Source organism: Anthonomus grandis, chromosome 17, assembly GCF_022605725.1.
Source record: "Anthonomus grandis grandis chromosome 17, icAntGran1.3, whole genome shotgun sequence".
In the NCBI taxonomy this organism is placed as follows: Eukaryota; Metazoa; Arthropoda; class Insecta; order Coleoptera; family Curculionidae; genus Anthonomus; species Anthonomus grandis.
Genome location: NC_065562.1, coordinates 9,365,866 through 9,387,548, shown reverse-complemented (window position 1 = coordinate 9,387,548; position 21,683 = coordinate 9,365,866). Strand labels below are relative to the sequence as shown.

At 33.4% G+C, this 21,683-nt stretch overlaps 1 protein-coding gene across 1 annotated transcript; it reads right to left on the bottom strand.

Moving 5' to 3' along the window:
• Positions 1–3,777: 3,777 nt before the first annotated feature.
• LOC126746558 (acyl-CoA-binding protein homolog) lies at positions 3,778–7,432 on the bottom strand. Its single transcript, XM_050454869.1, has 3 exons — positions 7,380–7,432; positions 7,203–7,317; positions 3,778–3,962 (listed from the first exon to the last, which is right to left on the bottom strand). The coding sequence occupies exons 1-3, from the start codon at positions 7,392–7,394 to the stop codon at positions 3,835–3,837; spliced, it is 258 nt and encodes an 85-aa protein (XP_050310826.1). The 5' UTR covers positions 7,395–7,432; the 3' UTR covers positions 3,778–3,834.
• Between the last annotated feature and the right edge of the window lie 14,251 nt (positions 7,433–21,683).

Genomic DNA, 21,683 nt, shown 5'->3' with positions numbered 1-21,683 from the left:
GTATAGTTTCTGAACTTACTTAAAAAAGCACTAATGAAAGAAGACCTGTATATGTATGAAAATAAACGTTGCGGAAAGCCTCACTTTGCAAAACAGGAATGTAAACGTGACGTATTCCTTAATTCTACAATCCATTGAAGTCATTTTAGTCCATTGAAATCAATCTAAGAAAATAGAAAAACTATGAGTTTAACGTTATGATATAATATATATACAGGTTGGCGAATAGAGGCATTATAAATGGCAACATCGCTTCTCGCTTATTTTCTGGTTGATAAACGGCGCGGCGAGTTCGAATCGTCTGATTTGCTATTTTCAGCACGGCACCATCAGCAAACCTCATTTTGCTGGGTGACTGCATACTGCACTGTTGAGTCTTAAAACGCTATTTTAATTTTTTTAAATATTTATCGTTATGGCTGTTTACACCCTTTCCGGAAAAGTTCAATTGATTAAATGGCTTTATAGAGGCAATTTGGCAGTACAATGCAGGGATTTATTCTCAGTAAATTTTGAAAGCAGACCCATTTCTTGTGCTAAAACTATTTTAAATGTCGTGTCACATTTTGGGACATCCTTTTGCCTCCAAAAATGTAGAAATTGTCATATCAAAGTCTAGGCAAACACAATTCTTCCATTATTAGTGGTGCTGATAACATTAAATGTTCTCCAAGATTTTCCGATTTGTTACCAAATGATTGTTATTTGTGGAGTTCTCTTAAGGAGACTATTTATAAACATCATAATAGTAGGCCAACGAATTTAAAGGAGTTGAGAAACAAAATTGTTGAATCTGCCAATTCCATTTTACCTCAAACTGTCTTGGAAGTAAGAAACAGCTTATACGATAAGCTAACCTTTTGTTTAGCTAAAGAAGGAGGTCTTTTTGAGCCTTTAATTTAAAGAATTATTTTTTAGAGTTTTATTTTCTATTTTTTATAATGCTAACATTCTATTTTTATTAGAGTTTATATTTTATTTTAATAAGAACAACGGTTTAATTTTTTAATATGCAATGCAGAGCATAAAAAAATTGTCATTACGGATTTATGCGGGCTTTACACTCGTAATTCCTGCACTAGAAAAATAGTATACCAATGCCGTAAGTGTAATATTTTTTAAAATTTTGCCGCATGAAATAAAGCCTCCACCAACGTCAGGCACTTACTAAAATAAAAAATCATAAAGCTCGAACCTCGAACACCAGCGTACTGTCGCGGCGACGGCGTTGCAATATCTCGCCTCGCGTTTCGAACTATATTTGTAGTGATCCATTCGCTAATCTGTATATTATATAGAATTTTTAGGTCATATTATACAATTTTCAAAAAAGATGAATATGATGGTTTGATGACCAGGTATTTTTAAATAAAATCTTATTGAGTAGCTTAAATCTTCTTAAAAATAATTTATTAGCAGGCAATTTGATAGCAAGAATTTTGATGGTCCGCCCTAAATAACGGATTTTAAGTAGAAAAGTCCTTTATTGCCACTCAACGGCCTATGTTGACTAGCACCGACTTAAGGCTACTAAGGTTAACCATATTCATCACCAAGCGCAGATCGCCCAAGCCTTATACCCTCTACCAACTCTTAGGCAGCATTTTAATCACAATTCAGATAACCTAATAGAAATGTTCCTTATCCAGCTGATCTTCTATTTAATCCTAATTTTAATTCCTGGTTCTGCTCAGTTGACATCATTCAATCCTTTATTCAACTCATGATGCTATTTAAACTTGCTTTATCATTGAGGAAGTGAAGTATAGAACAAATATTTGTATTCTCGAGACATATACATTCATAGAATATTAAAGTAAAATTTGGATATATAAACTATGGATATTTCCCTGAATTGAATCTCCGGGCATGGATGGGTTATATCCATGCCTCCCTTAAAGCTTAAATATCTTTACACCCCATATTGATATATTATTTAAGACCTTCTTTACCCAAGACTATGTCCCAGAGCACTGAGAGATGAAAGTGGTTTTTATTCGGGAACTAGGAAGAAAGTGACTACAAACAACTCAACAACAACAACAGTTTTCTGCTAAAGGCAATGGAGACGCTGATTGATCGAGACATAAAGGAAAACATCTTGGTTAAAAACTATTGCATGTGCAACAATGTTCCCATACCAGATTGGCAAAACCACGGCTCCACCACGTGAGAAAGGGATAGAAAATAAAAGGACGTTTCTGGATATGGAAGAAGCTTTTGATAATACTTCCCTTACAATATTCTGCCAAGTATTTGAAAGACGTGGCCAGAACACTCTCTGGTCACATAGCTAGAGGCGATGCTCTCGTAGTGATGATCTTCCCAGCTTTGTAGTGAGGTTGTTAGAACGATGGCGGCTAAGGGCGGCTTAATCGAGTACTCTTCGCAGTTCTGTGACTTTCAGTAGTCGACGATTTAAGCCACTATTTAAATATAGTACGCCTGTTCATGCAGGCTTATACGCTGACGATCTGGTAATTATTTTCCAGAGGTCGAAAAAAGAAAGCCAGCAACAATGTAAGGCCCCGTGATAAGGATCCTGAGGATAGCAGAATATAGCAAAGCTTATTCCTTTCATAAGAAGACATAACTTTGGCACACCACCTCTAGGAGCATGCAGCTGAAATACTGCAGGACAATATGTTTTCTAGGTATCACACTGGATATCTAACTATCCTAGTCACGATTAATTATATCACCAAGATCATCAAGAAGCGTGTTTACGTGTACCACCTGCATATTTTGTGTCTACAGAAAGGCTTTCGGTAGTATCTGGGATCTATCCCCTAAGGTCCTTAACTAGATCTAGTTCAGAACTTAAACCTTCTCCCCCAAGACTCTGCGATCCAATTCGAAGCCATAAAAAGTGGGTATAGGTGACATCTACTTGGTGAACTACAGGCCGGTGAGTCTAAATGGCTTTACTAAATCTGCATGGTTGCAGGGCGTTCAAAAATGTCGTCTCTTTTCGATACCAAGTGACTATGACATAGAGCTTGTACTGGCAAACAGGAAGCGAACTTCCTTACTGGACTGAGATCCGCGAAACTACGGGTTAGGTCACATATTATAATTCTTATAATATTCATATTATCAACATAGGGAAATGTGTAGCTATCGTATCACTATCGCATAGAATCAGATCAGACTAAGACCTATTGGTGATATATAGCTGGGCACTCTCCATGTCTCAGCAGGCAATTACTGTGCTTAAGGAACGCGAAATCTGGCTATTGACGGATCTTGCAGGACATTGGCACTTACGACGCTGACGTGCTACTGACAAATTGACATGAATGACATCCAATTTATGCATTCATTTATTTAAACGATGAATATTTCCGAAATATTCATGAAATGATGTGTCTTAGAACTTTTAAATATTAGTTGAACTTTCGGGGTTTGTTTTCTGGACATGCTACTAGGTTACCTAAAAGCAAAGTGATTTTAATAAAGTTCTTCTTTTTAATTTTAATCTGAAATTTATTTAAGACACTTAGGGTTCTTTAGCTAAGCAAAATCACCTATCTAATAAACTAAAAATAATAAACATTTTAAACGCTGCCTTTAGACTTTAAATTAATTAGTCTAATAAATTCGTATGTTAATACTTAAAATAGTCACAAAAATTAACAAGCTACATGAACTTGCACAAGAAAAATTCTGTTTAGTAAAATATAAATAAACTAAAATAACAATAATAAACATACTAAGCCTCACAATACTATTTGTACCAATATGCTAAGTACCCATAACCCTACGAAAAAATATATCTTTAGCTTTTAAAAGTAAAAAATTATTTTTGAAAAAAAAACTTAATATTCTCAAGATTTATGCATATTTTGGTGCCAGGGCAGCTACTTTGGCAATATACTGTTCTTTAGCTTGTTTTTGTGTCATGCCCTTTTTGCTGTTCCAAGCGTTCCACTTAGAGAGAAGTTCACCTCCACTTGGCTTGGCTAGAAATAAATAATTTAAATATTAAATGAATTCTCGTAGATTTTGTCAATAATTTGGTTAACTTATTTAAATAATACCCATACTTCAGAGAGTAAATTCAGTAACAGAGTGAGAGCAATTAATGCGAAAATGAAGAAAATCACACATACCACAATCTTCACACACTATCTCTTCTGATTTTGTGGCTTGATAGATACATGTAAGCTTAAACTACCCACTATCTCTACAAATTATTATTGATGGGTAAAAGTTATGAAAGTTAAAAGCAGATTTTTTATTCTCATATAATAGTAAAATTGAAATAATATAAAACGAAAAAAATCTTTAGTAATAGAAGAACTTCCAATATCACGAATGTCAAAGACATTTAAGATCAGTGGAATAGCTCAACACTATCTATATATGTTGGTCACGAAGAAGCCTTTTAGTAACTTTTTTTATTTCAAAAGTCTAGTATTAATGAATTTACAGGGTATCCTTAATGACAGGTATGATAGATTAGAAGAAAATTATAGTTCTTTGATAATCATTCAGGATATTTTTATCGTGTTTCCAAATTATTATTTTGGTTGAATTGTAAAAAACGCCGTCGCATCGACACTGGTAACAGGTATCAGAGCATCCCATATTTCAGCGTAGACCACGCGATTATGTTTCACATTATTCATATTTTTATTCGTTACTTAATTTAAACTGATTGCACTAAAGTGTGTAATAATATGTTTGTACCATAGATTAAACTAAAAACAAATGGTACTCTCTGGATCTGAGACCACTTTCTTGAGACCACAGAAATTTATTCGCATTTTTGGCTTTCGCATCTATGTAAGAGTAATCTGTGGTTTAAGAACTGGTGATTCAGTGTTGCTTAGATTTTTCGCTTGTTTTGAGGAAAATTTTGCCCTGTTGTATGTAATTGTATGTTTTTGCACTTGACTTTGCTAGTTCATTTCCTTTAAATTTAGTATGTTCTGGTATCAACATTAGGGATATAGCATCAGTTTTTTAGTGACAAACTGCTCTTGTTTTGAAATTTTCTGGTCAGGTATATAATGACCAGAAAGGGCTTTGGGCTCCAACTGCTTCCTTAATTCCATTATGATGTTAATTTTGGCCAAGATGCTATTTGATGCATCTATGGCCTGAGAGAGAACGACGGGTGCTCAGTACCTCCAAATAGTACCTCCGTAGCAGCTTTCACTTCTGTTCGTACTAGATTTGTGCTCCATTAAACCACAGAGTATATGGCTATCATGGTTCTAAAGGTTTCAGAAGGAAAGAGGTATAAAGTCACGGTATTTTTAGGAGTTGATCTATATCCAATGACAATGTGAGTATAGCTCTTTTGATAGTCTTCTCAATGTACAAGTTTATTTAAAGTAACCTCAAGATATTTTGATTCTCTCTTAAAAAATATTGTTTTATCTTTGGTTATGGGCGATAAGCGGTCTGATCTCGTTTAGCTTTCTCCTTTTGATAAATGGCACCATTGATTTTTTCCTGATTGATGTACCATTTTTTGCTTATCTTTTAAATACGACGTTCAGCACCTTCTGTATAATTTATGAGATTGTATTTTTATTACTTTCGTTTACTAAGTAAGATAGATGTGTGCTACTGCACTAAGCATAAATCATCAGTTGTTGTTAGCTATCTTGCATTATTTGATATTCCTTAAGAGTCTTTTTTATGCCCGTTTTTTTATTTTTCCGCATCACAACGACAGATTGTTCTGTTGCACAGTTTTCCTAAAGCTGGAACTAATCCTTTAAAGTTTTTTTCAGTAAGTCCTAGTATCTATATTAGGCATTTTTTAGAAACAACCACCTTACGTTTTTAAATTTTCCGACCAGGTATGATGACCGTGGAGGGTTTGGTGTATCCTGGATTTTTTGGAATTTTCACAGAGTTCTACACACCAGCTTTGACTAGCTGTTATCTTGATTTTATTCTTATGTCTTGATCCAGCTTATGTTTAGTGCTTAGTGCATCTATGTAGCACCCCTACAGCAGTTGTAAGTGCCATTTTGTATCATAGCTAGGGACTGGCAGACCAGTTTTGAAGGCTATTTAATCTGTTCATACTAGTTGGTAAGAAATTTTATTCCACTATATTACAGAGCCATATCCTAAAGTCAAGGCATTTGCAGGATGCTATTTTAGCTCTTTTAATGGTTTTCTCAGAATGAGAGTATTAATGTAGCATTTTATAAAGAGTGATCCCAAGATAATTTAATTCTGTCATAGAAAATATGGTTTCACCTAGTTTTTTTAACGAATTAGATTTAGAATAGAATAGAATAAAATACGATTTAGATTAACGAATATGTGTTTCTTCTCGGATCTTGATCTTACTGCACTGGTGCTGTATGTTGTTTACTGTATGACTGTTTAAAAGCATTTGACAAATTAAATCGTCAGTTGTCTTTTTTTTGGGTTCACTACTTCATATGCTTTTAACTAATAACTTCTTGCTTCTTCACATTTTTATGCAGATGACGCAGCTTTACAAACTTAGACCATAAAATATTCAAGAAATACGACTATTTAGTCAACTTTAAGCAATATAACAATAAAAGCAACATTTTAATATAAATATTAAAATGTTGCTTTTATTGTTACATATAATAAAGAAGAATATATTAATTGGTCTTTCTGATCATATCAGTATCTGCATTAAATGAACGTTTATTAATCTTTAGCTCAGATTTAATCAAAAACATATATTGGATATTGTGTTAAAAAAGTAATAAGAGATGGACCTAAAAATATTAATGCAAGGTATAAGACAGTATGATACGAGAGCAAGTACAAAACTTAAAAATAATAGTAACTAAATCACCATGTTATCTTAATACACTTATTGACTAAAAAAAATCATTAAGAAAATAAACAAAATTATGGCAAAACTATTAGCTTTGGTATATTGAAATCCAATAAGTGATCCCTATCCATTGTTGACGTATGAATATCATATTCCAACTATGAATAAAATTATCAAATATATGGATGATAATGCAAATTACTCTCAACACATTTAGTTCATGTTCTTTATAAAAGCACCAATCAAACAAATATAAAGAATTTAAAAAAATCAACGAAATGAAAGAGTTTTGAAATAGAGATAAAAAGGCTAAAGAAAAAACTAAAAGGCATTAAATGAGAAATAATGTTATACCAACAATAAATGAGATAAATTCTAAGCACAATTTATTTGTATTTTTTAATAACATATTTACCAGTGTTAGTGTCTCCCACAGTAGCCTGCTTATACAGCGCATACACTTCTAAACAATCCGCATCGGGTGGTCTTTTTGTAAAACCTCTTGCTTGGTTTGCTGAAGCTGTGAAGTTCTAAAATTAAATTGTAACATTAATAAAAATAAGTTTAAACAAAAAAGTATCTATGGACTTACTTCCTCTAAACCCATGTTGTCTGACTTTCTGAAAATATATGTTTTTTTTATTAAACAATTCGCTTTTTATAGTCCCTGCATCAAAACAAATTTGACAATTTAATGTAAGGTATTAAAAGTTATAAAACATCGGTCGTAACTTTTGCAATAAATTACAATTTATCATTTTTTTCTGTTTGCTCAAAGTATTAATTTAAATAAAATATGTGTGCATTCATATAAATTTTGCAAGATGATATACTGAGTGTACTTGCATTGGTTGGTATTTCTAATATTTTTTACTAAAAGCGGTCAAATCCATAATTAGAATAAAGCATTATTTAATTCTATATTTGTTTTTCTTTCACTACTTTACTTTAATTAATGAGTATTCGCCTCGTGAAGTTAATTCATACAACAATATTTAGGGTAAGTTATATTAATAGCATTGAGAGGGCTGATCATGTCAAGCCAACAAATCTTTTATGAGCTCTTAAGGCATTGAATGCAAATTCTGAATCCAAAAAAGTTAATATTCTAGGTATTAAACTGGATCCCAAATCGTCGTCAGAGGCGTGTAAATTTGATCATTCATGTTTGTAATGAGAAGTCTGCCAGATTGCATATCATGGTTTGGGATAGTCCGTGTAAAATGGTTTGCTTGCTTAAATTGCTTACAAAGAAGCGGATCATAATGTACCTACAGATCTATTTCAAAATCTGTAAGATCATTCATCTCAGATTATTTTCTATTATTCCATGTACCGATACAAAATTGCCCTATGAGCTTGCCTCAAAGAACCACACCCACATGACAAGGGTAAAACCTTAACAATTGCATACACTGAATAAATTATGCAACTTTGCATTTTGGAGGGCAGCATATACCAATCTTTTAATAATTTTAAGGAGGAATTACTTTTATGGAGATGAAGTTCAAATTTTACTTAAATAATACTCTGCTCATATTTAAAATAACCTTCTCACAATGATCCATAATAACGAGTTTGGTTTGCAGATCTCAATACACAGCTGCTCAAAGGATATTTTTTGCGATAATTAATTGGATGATATGGTAGGGCATAAAGATCAATGTGTCTACCATTTCGAGCAGTACAATTAAATGTATATTAGATAAATTAGGTTATGCAAACATCATGCCTCCTTCTAAACATGTTAACAGACCTTAAATTGCGATTTCGAAATGTAAAGCATACTACAGAGTTTTATACTGAATGAACAAAACAGCTTCGAAAAAGTTCTTGTTGACAAGTACGCTGATAAGCGTACGAGCACTTCCCAATATCTTATTGCTTTTTGACATAATATTTTAAATATAAGTGTTATTCAAATTATGAGACAGTTTTACCACTAACCAAAACTCTTTATTTTTAATCTCGACACGTGTTTCGCTAACGCTGTTAGCAACTAAACTAAAACTACTCATCCTTATATACTATCTTATATTCTCTTTATATACGATCTCCTTATATACTAATGATGTAACTAATAGAGCGGAAAAAGCAATGAAGCTATTATGACGTTAAGATTATTGATAAGCTGATTAGAAGACATAGGTTTAAAGTTAATCTTAAAAACTCTACCACATTTTAAAAGATGAAAAAACCAAACTTTTATTGTAACACCATACGATCCTATCTTGACGGAAGGCTTTGATAGAGTTTTCAAAGACTTAGGTCTAATAATGGTCTATCAAAGTTCGGCTAAGTTACGAAATGTTTTAGGAAACCCAAAAGATAAAATAAAGACCAATGAAAAGTCTGGGATCTATGAGATTAATTACAACGATTGTGATAAAAACTACATAGGACAAACCAGAAGATCAAATAATGTCAGATTTAAAGAACATGTAAAATATGGAAGAGTTGAAAAGTCAAGTGTGGCTGAACATGTTTTAAATACTGGTCACTTTGTAGGGATAGACAACTTAAAATGACTTAAACCAGTTAATAATAATAAAAAATTAGATGCATACAAAAGTTTAGCAATATTCAAAAATCAAAAAAACATTCTTAACAGGGATAAAGGTCCAATCCCTTATAGTCAATTATGTAGTTTAGTTAGTGTTTAAAATTTGTTTGGCCATGCTTCATTGCTTTTTCCTCTATTAGTTACATCATTAGTTTATAAGGAGATCTGTAAGTAGTTTTAGTTTAGTTTTAGTCTTTTCCCGAAGATGATAGCATCGTTAGCGAAACAGGTGTCGAGTAAACACTTATTGTCGTAGGGACGTACTATATTGGTCGCAAATGTCCTGCGAGGGATGGTCCAAATAAAAATACCGTGGGACGTCCTGGGTGGGATTGTCAGATTTAGGATATTTATGGGATGTCTCCTGGATACTCATACTTATATCCATATATATCATATAATCTAAAAAATTATATATTTGTTTAGTTAAGCAATAATCATGAATGTAGATACACCTTTTGTAACTTTTTGTGTTTTTTTTTTTTTAATATTGGAATAAAAAAATGAAAATTGAAAGACTGAAATGGAACACCGAACATAACTTAAAATAGGCTCCACGTAACATTTTTTTTATCGACTGTAGTTTCCCTATAACAGTGCATTCCCTAATTTTAAGCACACTCTACTATAGAATAAAATTCAAACTTGGCGCCTTATTAAGCCGTTCCCGTTTAGTTCTACTCCATGACATGGAGAGGTCGCTGTTGTCGTCGAGTCTCTCTGTTATTGCAATGCACATTGGAGATGGGACGTTTAGTACATTGCTCTGTTATGACTGATATGTTCTGCATCCTTTATTTTCTTTTTAGATTTGGAAAGTTTGATCCCTAGTAGCAACAAATTTTTTCTAATAAACAACTGACATTATTGCGAATTTTAATTACATCGCTATATCGATGCTTTATGATCGCGACGGTAAGCAAAAATGATTTTAAATTGGAGGCTTTGAAATGGAGTCCCTCAACTTTAGCATCATTCTAAAATGCCACAGTATAGTGCTGCAAGAAGATTAGTACCTGAATTATATTTAAAATACCTTAAAATGCAAAATCTTTGTGTAAAAGAACTTCATTCAAAAATAAAAACTGACGCCCATGCAAGTAATAATTTTTTGTTTTAGGAGTACTGCTTAATCCAAATATTACACAAGTTATACGAAAATATATTCAGATTGAGATTGTCGTGGTTGCGCCATGCTTCTGAAAGGCTAAAACGTGAAACATAAAAATCGTCACTGTATAATATTAAAATAAAAGTGATTTCAATACATATAATTATAAAATTTCCCAAAAAAAAAGTATTAGTATTAGTTTCCCGAGTAATAGCTTGTTTAAAAGGTCTTTCGAAGTCTTGTAATTTGACGTTTGATTTTTTTAAATCGGTCGATTCTTTTTCGTGAAAATTAGAAAAAAACTTTGTTTATCTTAATTTGTTCAGATAGAAAACAAAAACATGAAAATATCAGTTTTTATTTCAATAAGTGTTCAAAATGTTGCCCGTTGTTGGCCAAACAATGATATAGGCAATGTTCAAATTCCTGACGGACATTTTCAGAAGCATGTTGTGGGATATCATGGCAGCTGTCGATGATGCGTTGACGAAGTTCATCAAAACTTTCAGGTTGGGGAGTAAACACAATAGATTTCAAATGACCCCATAGAAAAAAGTCTAACGGCGTTATATCAGGAGATCTAGCAGGCCATTTAATAGGCCCTCTTCGCCCTATCCATTTATCTGGAAACTCTCGCTGGAAATATATTTCAGCCTCATCAAGTATAGAGTTTCCATCATCATCGATTTGCTTTTCAATGGATTCAGTGATGAGCGGATTGATGGTATTTTCCAACATATCCAAGTAAATTTCTATTTGAATTTTCGTTAATGAATAATGGCCCAATTTATTTCCTAAAATGCCTGCCCATACATTAATTTTTTGAGGGTACTGGGTCTAGTATGCCCTTCTACAAATGCATGAGGATTTTCATTGCTACAATATCCACAGTTATGCTTATTAACAAATCTATTTAGATAAAATGTGCATTCATCGCTGAAGCAGATATTCTTTACATGAATAGTATTATCATTAATCGCTTTAGTCATTTTTTCATAAAACTCAACTCGCCTATCGAAATCGTCTTCATTTAACTCTTGGAATATTTTAATTTTGAATGGATGAAATTTGAAAAATTAAGTTTGGTAACTGTGTTTACAAAGCCTAATGAAATACCAGTGGCATCAACAATTTTGCGTAATGAAGTATTAGGATTTATTCCAAAATGACCCAAAACTTCAACTTAAGCGGCTTCATCTAAAATTCGCCGATGATTACGTTTTTTATTTGCAACAGATCCAGTTTCAGTAACTTAGTAACAAGGTCCAAAACATACCTATGCGAAGTTATCTTCTACGGATGTCTGGCGTTAAACGTGACGGCAGTTTGCCGAGCACATTGATTTTGGGCACCATAAATTAGAATAATTTCCAGTCTTTCGGCTAGTGTGTAAACCATTTTGGAAGTAAAATCTTCAATTCAACAAATAAATTTTCACTAATCCAAGACTGTCACAAATGTAACTGACGGCAAAATAAATTCTTTATTTTCCTTAGCAACTATAAATAACTAAGCAGGTATAACAATAAATATAGTTCGCCCAGGATATCTGTGTTGATGGAAAGAATGCGGAAAAAAATTCAGGTTGGTATTTAGTTTTTTCCACGTCTAATCTTCGGAATTGCTGTTTATGTTGGTAGTTTCCGTTTTAAATTATAAATGAATTGTAGATTTGGCAAACCCTAACGGGCAACATTTTGAACAATTATTGAAATAAAAACTGATATTTTCATGTTTTTGTTTTTTATCTGAACAAATTAAGATGAACAAATATTTTTTCAACTTTCTCGAAAACGAATCGACCTATTTAAAAAAATAAAACGTCAAAATAAAAGACTTCGAAAGACCTTTTAAACAAGCTATTACTCGATACCCCTTGCCATTTAAAATTTTTAAAGGGATGACCCTGGGGGGCAGAGGGTGAAAGGGGGTGAAGTAATTTTAGGTTAGAAAGTTGTCCCCCCTGATAAACCTTTTGACGTATTTTGGCGGTTTTTTTTAAACAGTGGTTTTCTAAAAATCCGTAGTGGGAAGTTTTCAAATGAACACCCTGTATACATCCACTAGACAGCCAATAAGTCCCCCGTACATTTATAGTAACATCCAAAGGACGCCTATGAGATCAACTTGATAATCCATTTGTGACCCGTACTATTCCAAAAGCACGTCCCTGGAACGTCGCAAAGATTTGATGAGATGTAACGGAACGTCCCTAGGATTTATTCTGTGTCCCATTTTTGCGTCACTGGGACGTCCAAGGGACCGACTTTTGTGGACTGGGTTAATGTGTAATAAATTAGGCCCTATCCTATTCACCAAAGGCAAATCCTGTCCATGTCTTCTTGAAGCTATGTGTATTATTAGCAGAAATAATAAATTGAAAAACTTTTATATGATACGAAAGTATTAGCAATCTGCACTACCTAATATACCAGACAGTAAGTCCAGTAAAAAGAAGAAAATGTTTTACACAATTTGACCGACTGCACTAGGCCCGTAATGGATCTCCACTACCCATACTTTCAAATTGATTGCATAGCAAAGCGTGATTGACCCTAACAAAATCTTTTGCAAAGTCTGAATATAGAGAGTCAACTTGTCTTTTTCCCCCGTGCTGTTACTCATACATATTTTATACCGAAACATATTTCCTGAAGTAGATATGTCCACTGACCCATTGATCTCTCGATTTGTCCTTGTTTCATTTTAACAAAAGACAAGTTAATTTCCACAGTTCCCGCATTAAATTTTTTTTCCAAATTGAATATTCTGATTACACAATAATTAAAACATTATGCTTCATAAGCGAAAATATATTAAGCAAGAGTAATACAATGTTGTAACCTAATCGTGTTTATTTTCTTAATCTTTCTACAATTCAAATAATCTATTGTATCATAAAGTGGAAGATTGTGTATACAATATAATATAATCCTATTGTTGTTACTTATTTTTTATTAGATTTTTAAATATTTTATTATTATATAAATTGGATAGGGATTGAATAAGTATATTTTTTGTACACGACAGCAATAATGTATTGACGAAATTTCTTCGCATTAACCCATATCGCTCTTTCATTATTTTGATGACTACACTATTACAAATCAAACAAAATAGTTAAAAAAACAAATTTAAGATGTTACGGACGCGACTTTGTTCGTTACGGTTTTAGAAAATAAAGTGCTTTGAAGTTGTTATAACAATATAGTTATAACTATCTACTAATTTCATTAAACACCATGACAGAATAGCTACAGTAACCTCTTAACGTTACCTAGGTATTCATTTTCCAGGATTCCTTGCCTACATTGAAAGAGATGAGTTTGACATACGTCTGGTTTCAGCAGGACTAAAAGTCAGAGACCAAGACCTCTTTCATGATAGATTCCCCAGGCATCTCATCTCCTTAAGACCAGTTGAACTCATCAGGACCCTTATTCTTCAGTTCTAATGAATAAAACGATCTTCTTCAGTTCTACTCTCTATAACTCAATTCTGAGCTCATTTGACTCGAAGCCATGTAATATTAAATATTTCATATTAATGAATAACAAAAAAAGAAATACACAGCATTTTTAACAAAATATGTTTTTTAGTTGATTTGTCAGGAATAATTAATCTGGATCTAAAAGTCGTACTTTAAAATATGAATTAAGGTCAATGGATTGAGCAAATTTATGGACCTCGCCCTACACCACCGCGTTAGAAAAGTGGAGGGTACTCTTGTAAATGAAAAGGCTTGTCTTGATGCGTTTCTAGACTAAAAGTCTGTTTTTGCTCCTTTAACAACAGTGCATTCGCAATAATCTTCCGACCACTTAAAAGCCGTGGTTCAGAACACTATCTTGTCAGATGGTTAAAGGTAATGCTCTCGGATGGATGGATCTGCCTAGCTTAATAGTGACGCTGTTAAAATAATGGTAGGGGCTTCCCACAACTCTATATGGTCTTAGTCGATGGCGTATATATAATAGACCTACGATGAAGACCTGGTAGTTTTTCGCAGGTATCAAGCTCTTGTTCTAGTTTGCCCACCTGCGCGCAATCAGCCTGCAGCAGGGATTGTCGAGGCACCTGCTATCTTTCTCATAGTAATTCCACACAGGGGTGGAATTACTGTTCGATCGTCAAATCTCTTCTCATATAAGAGGCTGTTGTTTGGCGGCCTTGCGCAGGAAAGCAAATATTCGAGTGGAAATGGATAGACTTGATCATGACATCAAGGGTTCGATTCAACTGTTATCAACAAGCCCTAGAAACATTTAACTCTGGATCTTGTAGTGGCAATTCAAGGTATATAGTCCTTTTGACTAGTCCTTGAGACTAGTGTAGCGGAACGACTTCTTCCTTTGCTATAGTTTGAACTATTAGAATATCGGGCGTCTTAAATATTTCTTTATTTGTGGAAATGTATGACATTCTTTAAAGCCTACATTTCTGCTTGAAGTATTCTTATGATTATTACTTCGTTTATCACCATTTAATAATGAAGTGTGGCGCATTTGACTCCGTGATTCCGTTAAAAGCTTTTAATCCGGGTCAGTGCTTTTATTATTAAAAGTTACAACTACCCTGTTTCTTGGCTAGCAATTTATATTATCTATTTTATTATTAAAAGGTGTTAAAACTAAGCTCGTAACTGAGGTGAATAAACTGAGATTTCCTGGCATTAGTGGTTTCTTTGACCCAGTGGCGTATCCAGGATTCATTCCTGGGGGGGGGGGGGGGCAACATGGTTTATCACCATTTAATATACAATATACTTACATATGTATGTATGTGTATGTTAGTTAATTTTTTTGGCCTATTATCGGAGATATGGTATTATTCATCAGGAAGGGAGAAATAATTACCATGTTTTTCAAATGCTTTTATTAATTTAAAAGCTACAAAAATAAAGAAAAATAAAAGATACTAATATAATATATGGATAGTAAAACAGGCACAAGGCAAACAAAAAATTATTCTAAAGTAACAAAAACAAATTGACTCCTTAAAAAAAAACTCCTCAAAACTCAATTAGGTATCTATATAAAACACCAAAAAAAGCCAAATAAAACTAAATAACAATATCAAGTTTCCTCGATTTAAGCTGCATTTCGTTAAGTACTTCCTCGGCACTAACTGAGATTTCTGGATATACATACAGAAGAGTTAAACCATTTAATCTGTCTTCACTTATTGTATTTCGTAAGTAAGTCTTTAACAATTTAAGTGTAGAAAATTTTCTTTCAGGGGTTGCTGTGCTTACAGGTAAAGTACAAAAAATCTTTAAGAGTATAAATATATTGGAAAATATATCCTCATCACACATTACTATAGTTTGAGTATACCAAATTTTGAGTATACCAAAGTTTGAGTTCAGCAGAAACCATAGTAAATGAACAATTTTCTAAATCATTTTTATAAAAATTTACCAAATACTTAAGACTTTGAAGTTGATTATCAAGTTTCTTATTTACTGATGGAATCAGACAGTTAAATGATTGTAATATACCTTTGTGTTTAACAAATCTCTCTTCTAATTGTAATAAGACGCAATCTAAAAACGGAATAAATATTGATATTCTGAAATATTCTTCAGTTGTGTTAGTTTCAAAATTTGCCCTATTTTTTTGTCTGCTAGTTATGCGTGGTTTTGTTATTTCTAAACCAAATAATTTGTTTATATTTTTTTTGCCTCTGCAAAAATAGTTGCAAAACTATTATCTGCTTTATGACGTAAATCTTTAAGCTCTTTTAAGCAATCTTCAGCCAGTAATATTGCTTTACCTAAATCACTATTAACTGATTGCAGCAACTTTGATAACGGAGTGGTAAATGCAAAAACATGTTCAATTACATAAAGAGTAATGAGAAATTCTGATGTACTTAAGGTGTTTAGTAACAACTTGCTACAAGTAGACGTTTCTTTGTCTGACCACTCAGCTATTTCTTTTAAAGCCAATACCACAGAATTTAAAAGCTCTCTCATTACGCTTACTGAATCTTGTCTTTGAACCCATCTAGTAGCACAAAGTTGTTTTAATCTGTCTCGTCTTGATCTCTCATTATCCGGCATTTCATTTACTTTTTTAGTTAAAATATTTTGACGTTTTGGAGTATTAAAAAAATTGTAAGCATTTTCAATAACACCCATGTAATTTCGTACAGTCTGGACAGAACATGCATCGGATATAGCAAGGTTAAGGGAGTGTGAGACGCAATGAACATATAAAGCTGTAGGATATTCCTTTCTTATAATAGCCTGTACCCCAGAAAACTGACCACTCATTGCCGCTGCCCCATCGTAACCCTGGCCTTTAAGATTATTTAAATCTAAACCCCAGTTTGTCAAATTTTCGATAATTGTTTTTGCTAAATTATGCCCAGTGGTTGAAGTTACCGGAATAAATTGAAGAAAGGACTCTTTAATAGATAAATTATCGCATACGTACCGAACGCAAAGAACAAACTGCTCTATTTTGGCAATATAAGTTGTCTCATCTGCCAAGATTGCATAATATTTTGCAGATTTTAATTCTGCTATTATTTTTCGTAAAATATTTGTGTTACATGCATTTATTATTTCGTTTTGTATTGTACTACTTAAATATGTTGCGTTATTAGCAGAACTCAATATATGTTTTTTCAAAATTTCATCACCCGCATCAATTCGAAATTTTAACAAAGATCAAAATTTACCTTCACCAGGTGTGCAAGACAATGTTTTCAAGTTTAAGGATAAGGGTCCAGAATCTCGATGCCCCCTTAATGGAAGACCATTTCGCCTACAAAATTTTAATCTATTTTCTTGTGCCTGTTTTATGCGACTAGTAAACAATAATGTTTCTATTGACATTTGCTTATTTTCTATTACTTGTTTCCTGTTAACATAATCTAAAACTGACCTCTTATGGTATTCTGTCTGTTCACGAAGTCTTAGCTTTTCAGCGCATTTCTTTCATTTGCGATAAGGTTCCATACAAAGCACACCTACTTGCTGACTACTAGTGTAACCGACTTCTCTTTTGCAAAAAAAGGCGCAATATTTACAATAAACCCCATCTTCTTTTAAAGAGTACACTAGCCACTTATACTGTTCTCAATAGGTTCTATTAAATTTTCTTGTAAGTTTCCCTTCTTTCTTCGCTGGAAAATTGAAATTTATCGGCGGAGTCCAAATTTCGCTCATTATACTAATATACTGTTCCTCAGTTAACTTATTTACTAAAATATTGCTAACATCATTAACAGGAAAATTTGGCGGTGTTTCTGAGGATAAAGTTGTTATCTATGTTGAAGAAGTAGAGGGTTCTTTAACATTTTTTATAATATTTGGTAAGGAATCAGCTGCGGTGGACTTAGGAATATCATTATTTTCAGCTTGTTTAATTTTCTTAACAAAGTTCAATAAATTGCTTTGCACTCCCGCTCGTTTCATATTTTATATAGATAAAGCAAAAGTAACTACTCGAATTAATAGCAACTATGTGGCCATGGCACAAAACAGAAAATGTGTGTCGACAATGTAAAATAACTAACGAATACGAAACTACACGATAATGCTGTGCGACGACGCGACGCGGCGAGCGCGCGCTTTAGATGACAACAAAAAATACGTGATGAGTAGGAATGTAATGAGATATCAATATCATACTAAATATACTTTTATTATATCATATTATTAATAAATTAATAACCTTTTTTCCCTAGCTTTTCTGGGGTGGGCGATTGCCCCCTTTCCCCCCCCCCCTGGATACGCCACTGCTTTGACCTATGAACCCCCGAAACTAAAAATCCCATTACGCTAGCAAGCGTAAAATCTGGTCTCAAAAAGTAAACCATTCAATCAAATAATACATCCAGTTTTTACTTATATGCCGTGGCGACATCTAGCAGACATCTTTCAAATCAGAAATAAGGTATCTGAGGCCGAGAAGCTAAACAATTCAAATAAATATCAATTGGAAAACAATTAAAACAAAACTAAATGGATAGTCGTATACAAAAATATGACATGAGTGTAATTCAAAATTCTACATTTGCAGAGATGTTTTCCGCACCTAAGGGCTCGAGCAACCAACCTCTTTAGTCACATCTTCGAAAAAGTTCCGGTTATTTTCATCAATAAAATCCATCATAGCGCGTATATCTTTTTTCCTATTCTTATTTAAGGGATGTACACTCGGTAAGTGAGTAAGTTCAGCAGACTTTGACTATTTTTGATGGTGATTCCCTCTTAAGCACATGGCATTTTTTTTCCAGCCCATTAGTTCGTTAAAGTTTTGTTTATATACCACTAAACCAAGATCTTCATTTGTCAGTCGCAGCTATGAAGTTTGGGTAATACGAAGCTTTGAAGTTACGATATATTTTTCTTATGCTGTGTCGAGATCAAAAAACTTCAGGTCACCCATATCCAAAACTTTGTAGAGTCTAGAAGGTCTTGTTGCTACTATCAAAAGCAAAGTGGCGAACGGATGCAGAGAAACTGTGACCAGAGATTAGAAACTTGTGATCAATAATATCAATGATTCCCAAAAACACCAAATAAATGTATTAAAATAAGAGCATCCTGTTTTTTAGCTGTCCAGTACAGTTGTCACTCCAAATGCACAAATTTCTTTTATAAGTTGAAAAAACACCAAGGTCTAAAGCTTGTAAGAGGCATGATGACATCTGGTTTCCGCGTATAACTGATTGTTCTTCATGCCACATGCACATTATGCCATCTGAAGTATCAGTGACATGAATTGCCAGGTTGTAACATGATAGTTAAAGACTGTAGTATATACGGCTATGGGTTAGTTTAGGGGAGTGAGAAAACTTTTGCAGAAGGTGTTTGGTAAAGTCTATGGTAAAGGTGCACATTTCACTTTCTGGTAAAGTACTATGTATGGTATCATTCTTAATGGCCTAAAACCTTTTTTCAACCTTTCTGTGATCCAATTCTAAATCAATTTTTGCTTTCTTTGCTTCAGTGGTGTTTCTGCTTTTAGTTCTAAGATAAATGGAATCGCAAGTTTTACATGTGTCTACGCGGAGCCTCCTAAAGGATAACTTTGGGAAATCTTTTAAGAAAATCCTGTGATAATTGTATATGTAACGTTGCTCTCAGGATACTTTTCTTTGACAAGCTTGAAATAGCCTGTTCAGATTTAAATCACTGCTTAAATACTCCTTCTCAGATTTTTCACGATTGTATTGACTTTCGACTCTTGGAAAATTATTTATATGGTTTTTTATCAAGAACAGTATACTTAAATATTTTTAAACCACCACGTTTGACTTTAAAAGTCGTATTACTTTGGTTTAATCGATTAATCAATGTCGTAATTTTCAGATAAAATATTGCCATATCTCGTGACTCATTATAGGAACCATGGTGGCGTCTTTGAATAGGTATAATTTGAAGAAGGTCTATCAGGTAACTCCCTTGTTCATGAAGTCTCAGCTTGTGATACGATTTAAAAAGTTTAACTTTCATGCCAGTGATTTCCTTACACCTAATGTATTCGCATTTACATTTTACCTGAAACCAAAGACAATATTGTAAATATAAACTAACATCTGGGTAGTCAATAATATCATCAAAAATAAGTATTATTTACCTCAGTGCTAGGTATCTGTTTGGATGGTTTAGCCTTTTTGCTCTTATGAGGATTTAGGTTTCATGATTTCACTTGTAAAAGCACTTAAATTCATAATTCTATATCTAAATAACATGGGCGAATACAAACAATCTTAACAACGCACTAGTATATTCGCGACGGCAATTTAAGGGAAGAATTTGAGAAAATGGGGATAAAGCTCTTAGATGTTAGACGCAGAAACAGCAAGTGGACATACAGGCAGCGCCACCTTTAGCGTGGCCACTCTACATATTGTATTTGCCTTATTCCACACTTACTATAGAATATGTGTACTATTCTTTGCGTTATTTATTTCTTAGTTGTTTTTTATAGTTTACTGAGGTTTTTGAGTTCGCAATTTCTTTAACTTTACAACAACTTCAACGACAGCTGTCGCAATCTATGCTAGGGTTTCCATGTTTACTCCTCTCATGAAGATCTTTATCAGTTTGATGTCGATGCTACTTATCTTAGTAAAGATAGCTTTAGTTCACATCACGGAATATACAAGCCCGTAGATAGCCTAAAATAATTTTCACTCATTGAAAACCTATAAAAGGGACTGAAACAACCAAATTTTCACTACAAGAACTGTAGAGTATTCATCAGTTTTTTCACCACAAGTCATTATGTGTAAAATAATCAGAGCTAAATTTGATTAAGATATTGTACTTTCTCATATGAAGAAAAATCTGGTGAAATAGGATTGATTGAGCCCAGGCAAGGCTGCAAACTATATGATCAATGGATATGATATACATGAATAATGTAAAAATAGTGGCAGTCTCAAAGGAATCTGATAGAATTTGTCGAACAAAGCCATCCAACAAAGCTTCTCACGATTAAGGTTTGAATTGCGCGCCATGTTTGACAGTCGTAATGTCACATGATTATAAAGTGACAAATCGAAAGTTGGCAAATGGGAATTAGTAAACATGGAGCGTTCTACGGTAGGACAACGCGGCCCGATTGTGAACAATTATTATCAAAATGGTGAAAGTTTAATTGCCACTATTGGTTCGAAATAATGTTCCTAATTTATCTACTGTGAAAAGAAAAATCACAAAATTTAAAAGTAGTGGTTCGGTTAGTGATGTAAAACACACCTTTACGAAGTGGTTCAGAACGAAACATTATGGCAGTTCGCGAGAATATGACAGAAAGACCAGATTCATCATCGGGCACAAGAATTGGACATGTTAACAGGTACTCTTCGGCGAATTCTCACTAAATATTTACAGCTGCATGCTTATAAAATTCAACAGACTCAACAACTTCTACCAGCAGACCATGAACAGCGAAGAGAATTCACCAATAATTGGAATTGGATCCTTGGGCAATTACTGCTGCAATTTTGCGAACAAAATAATTTTTAGTGATAAGGCCTATTTTCACCTCGATGGCCTTGATAATAGGCAAAAGTGTCGCATTTGGGGCCTAGAACATCCTCGAAAGATTCATCAGAAAGCAATGTATCCACAACGTGTCACTGTATGGTGTGCATTAGGGCATAATTGAAGTGTGAAACATTGATGGTCTTGTACTATTTTATAGTGTTATTAGTTTGCTTCTGGTCATGTCAGTTCTCAATTTGGTGACCAGAAT

Bases quoted from the DNA above. Each gene is read 5' to 3' on its own strand.
- LOC126746558 (XM_050454869.1), bottom strand. The intron at 3,963-7,202 runs GTAAATATGTTA...ATTTATTTCTAG, and splicing joins TGTGGGAGACACTAACACTG to CCAAGCCAAGTGGAGGTGAA.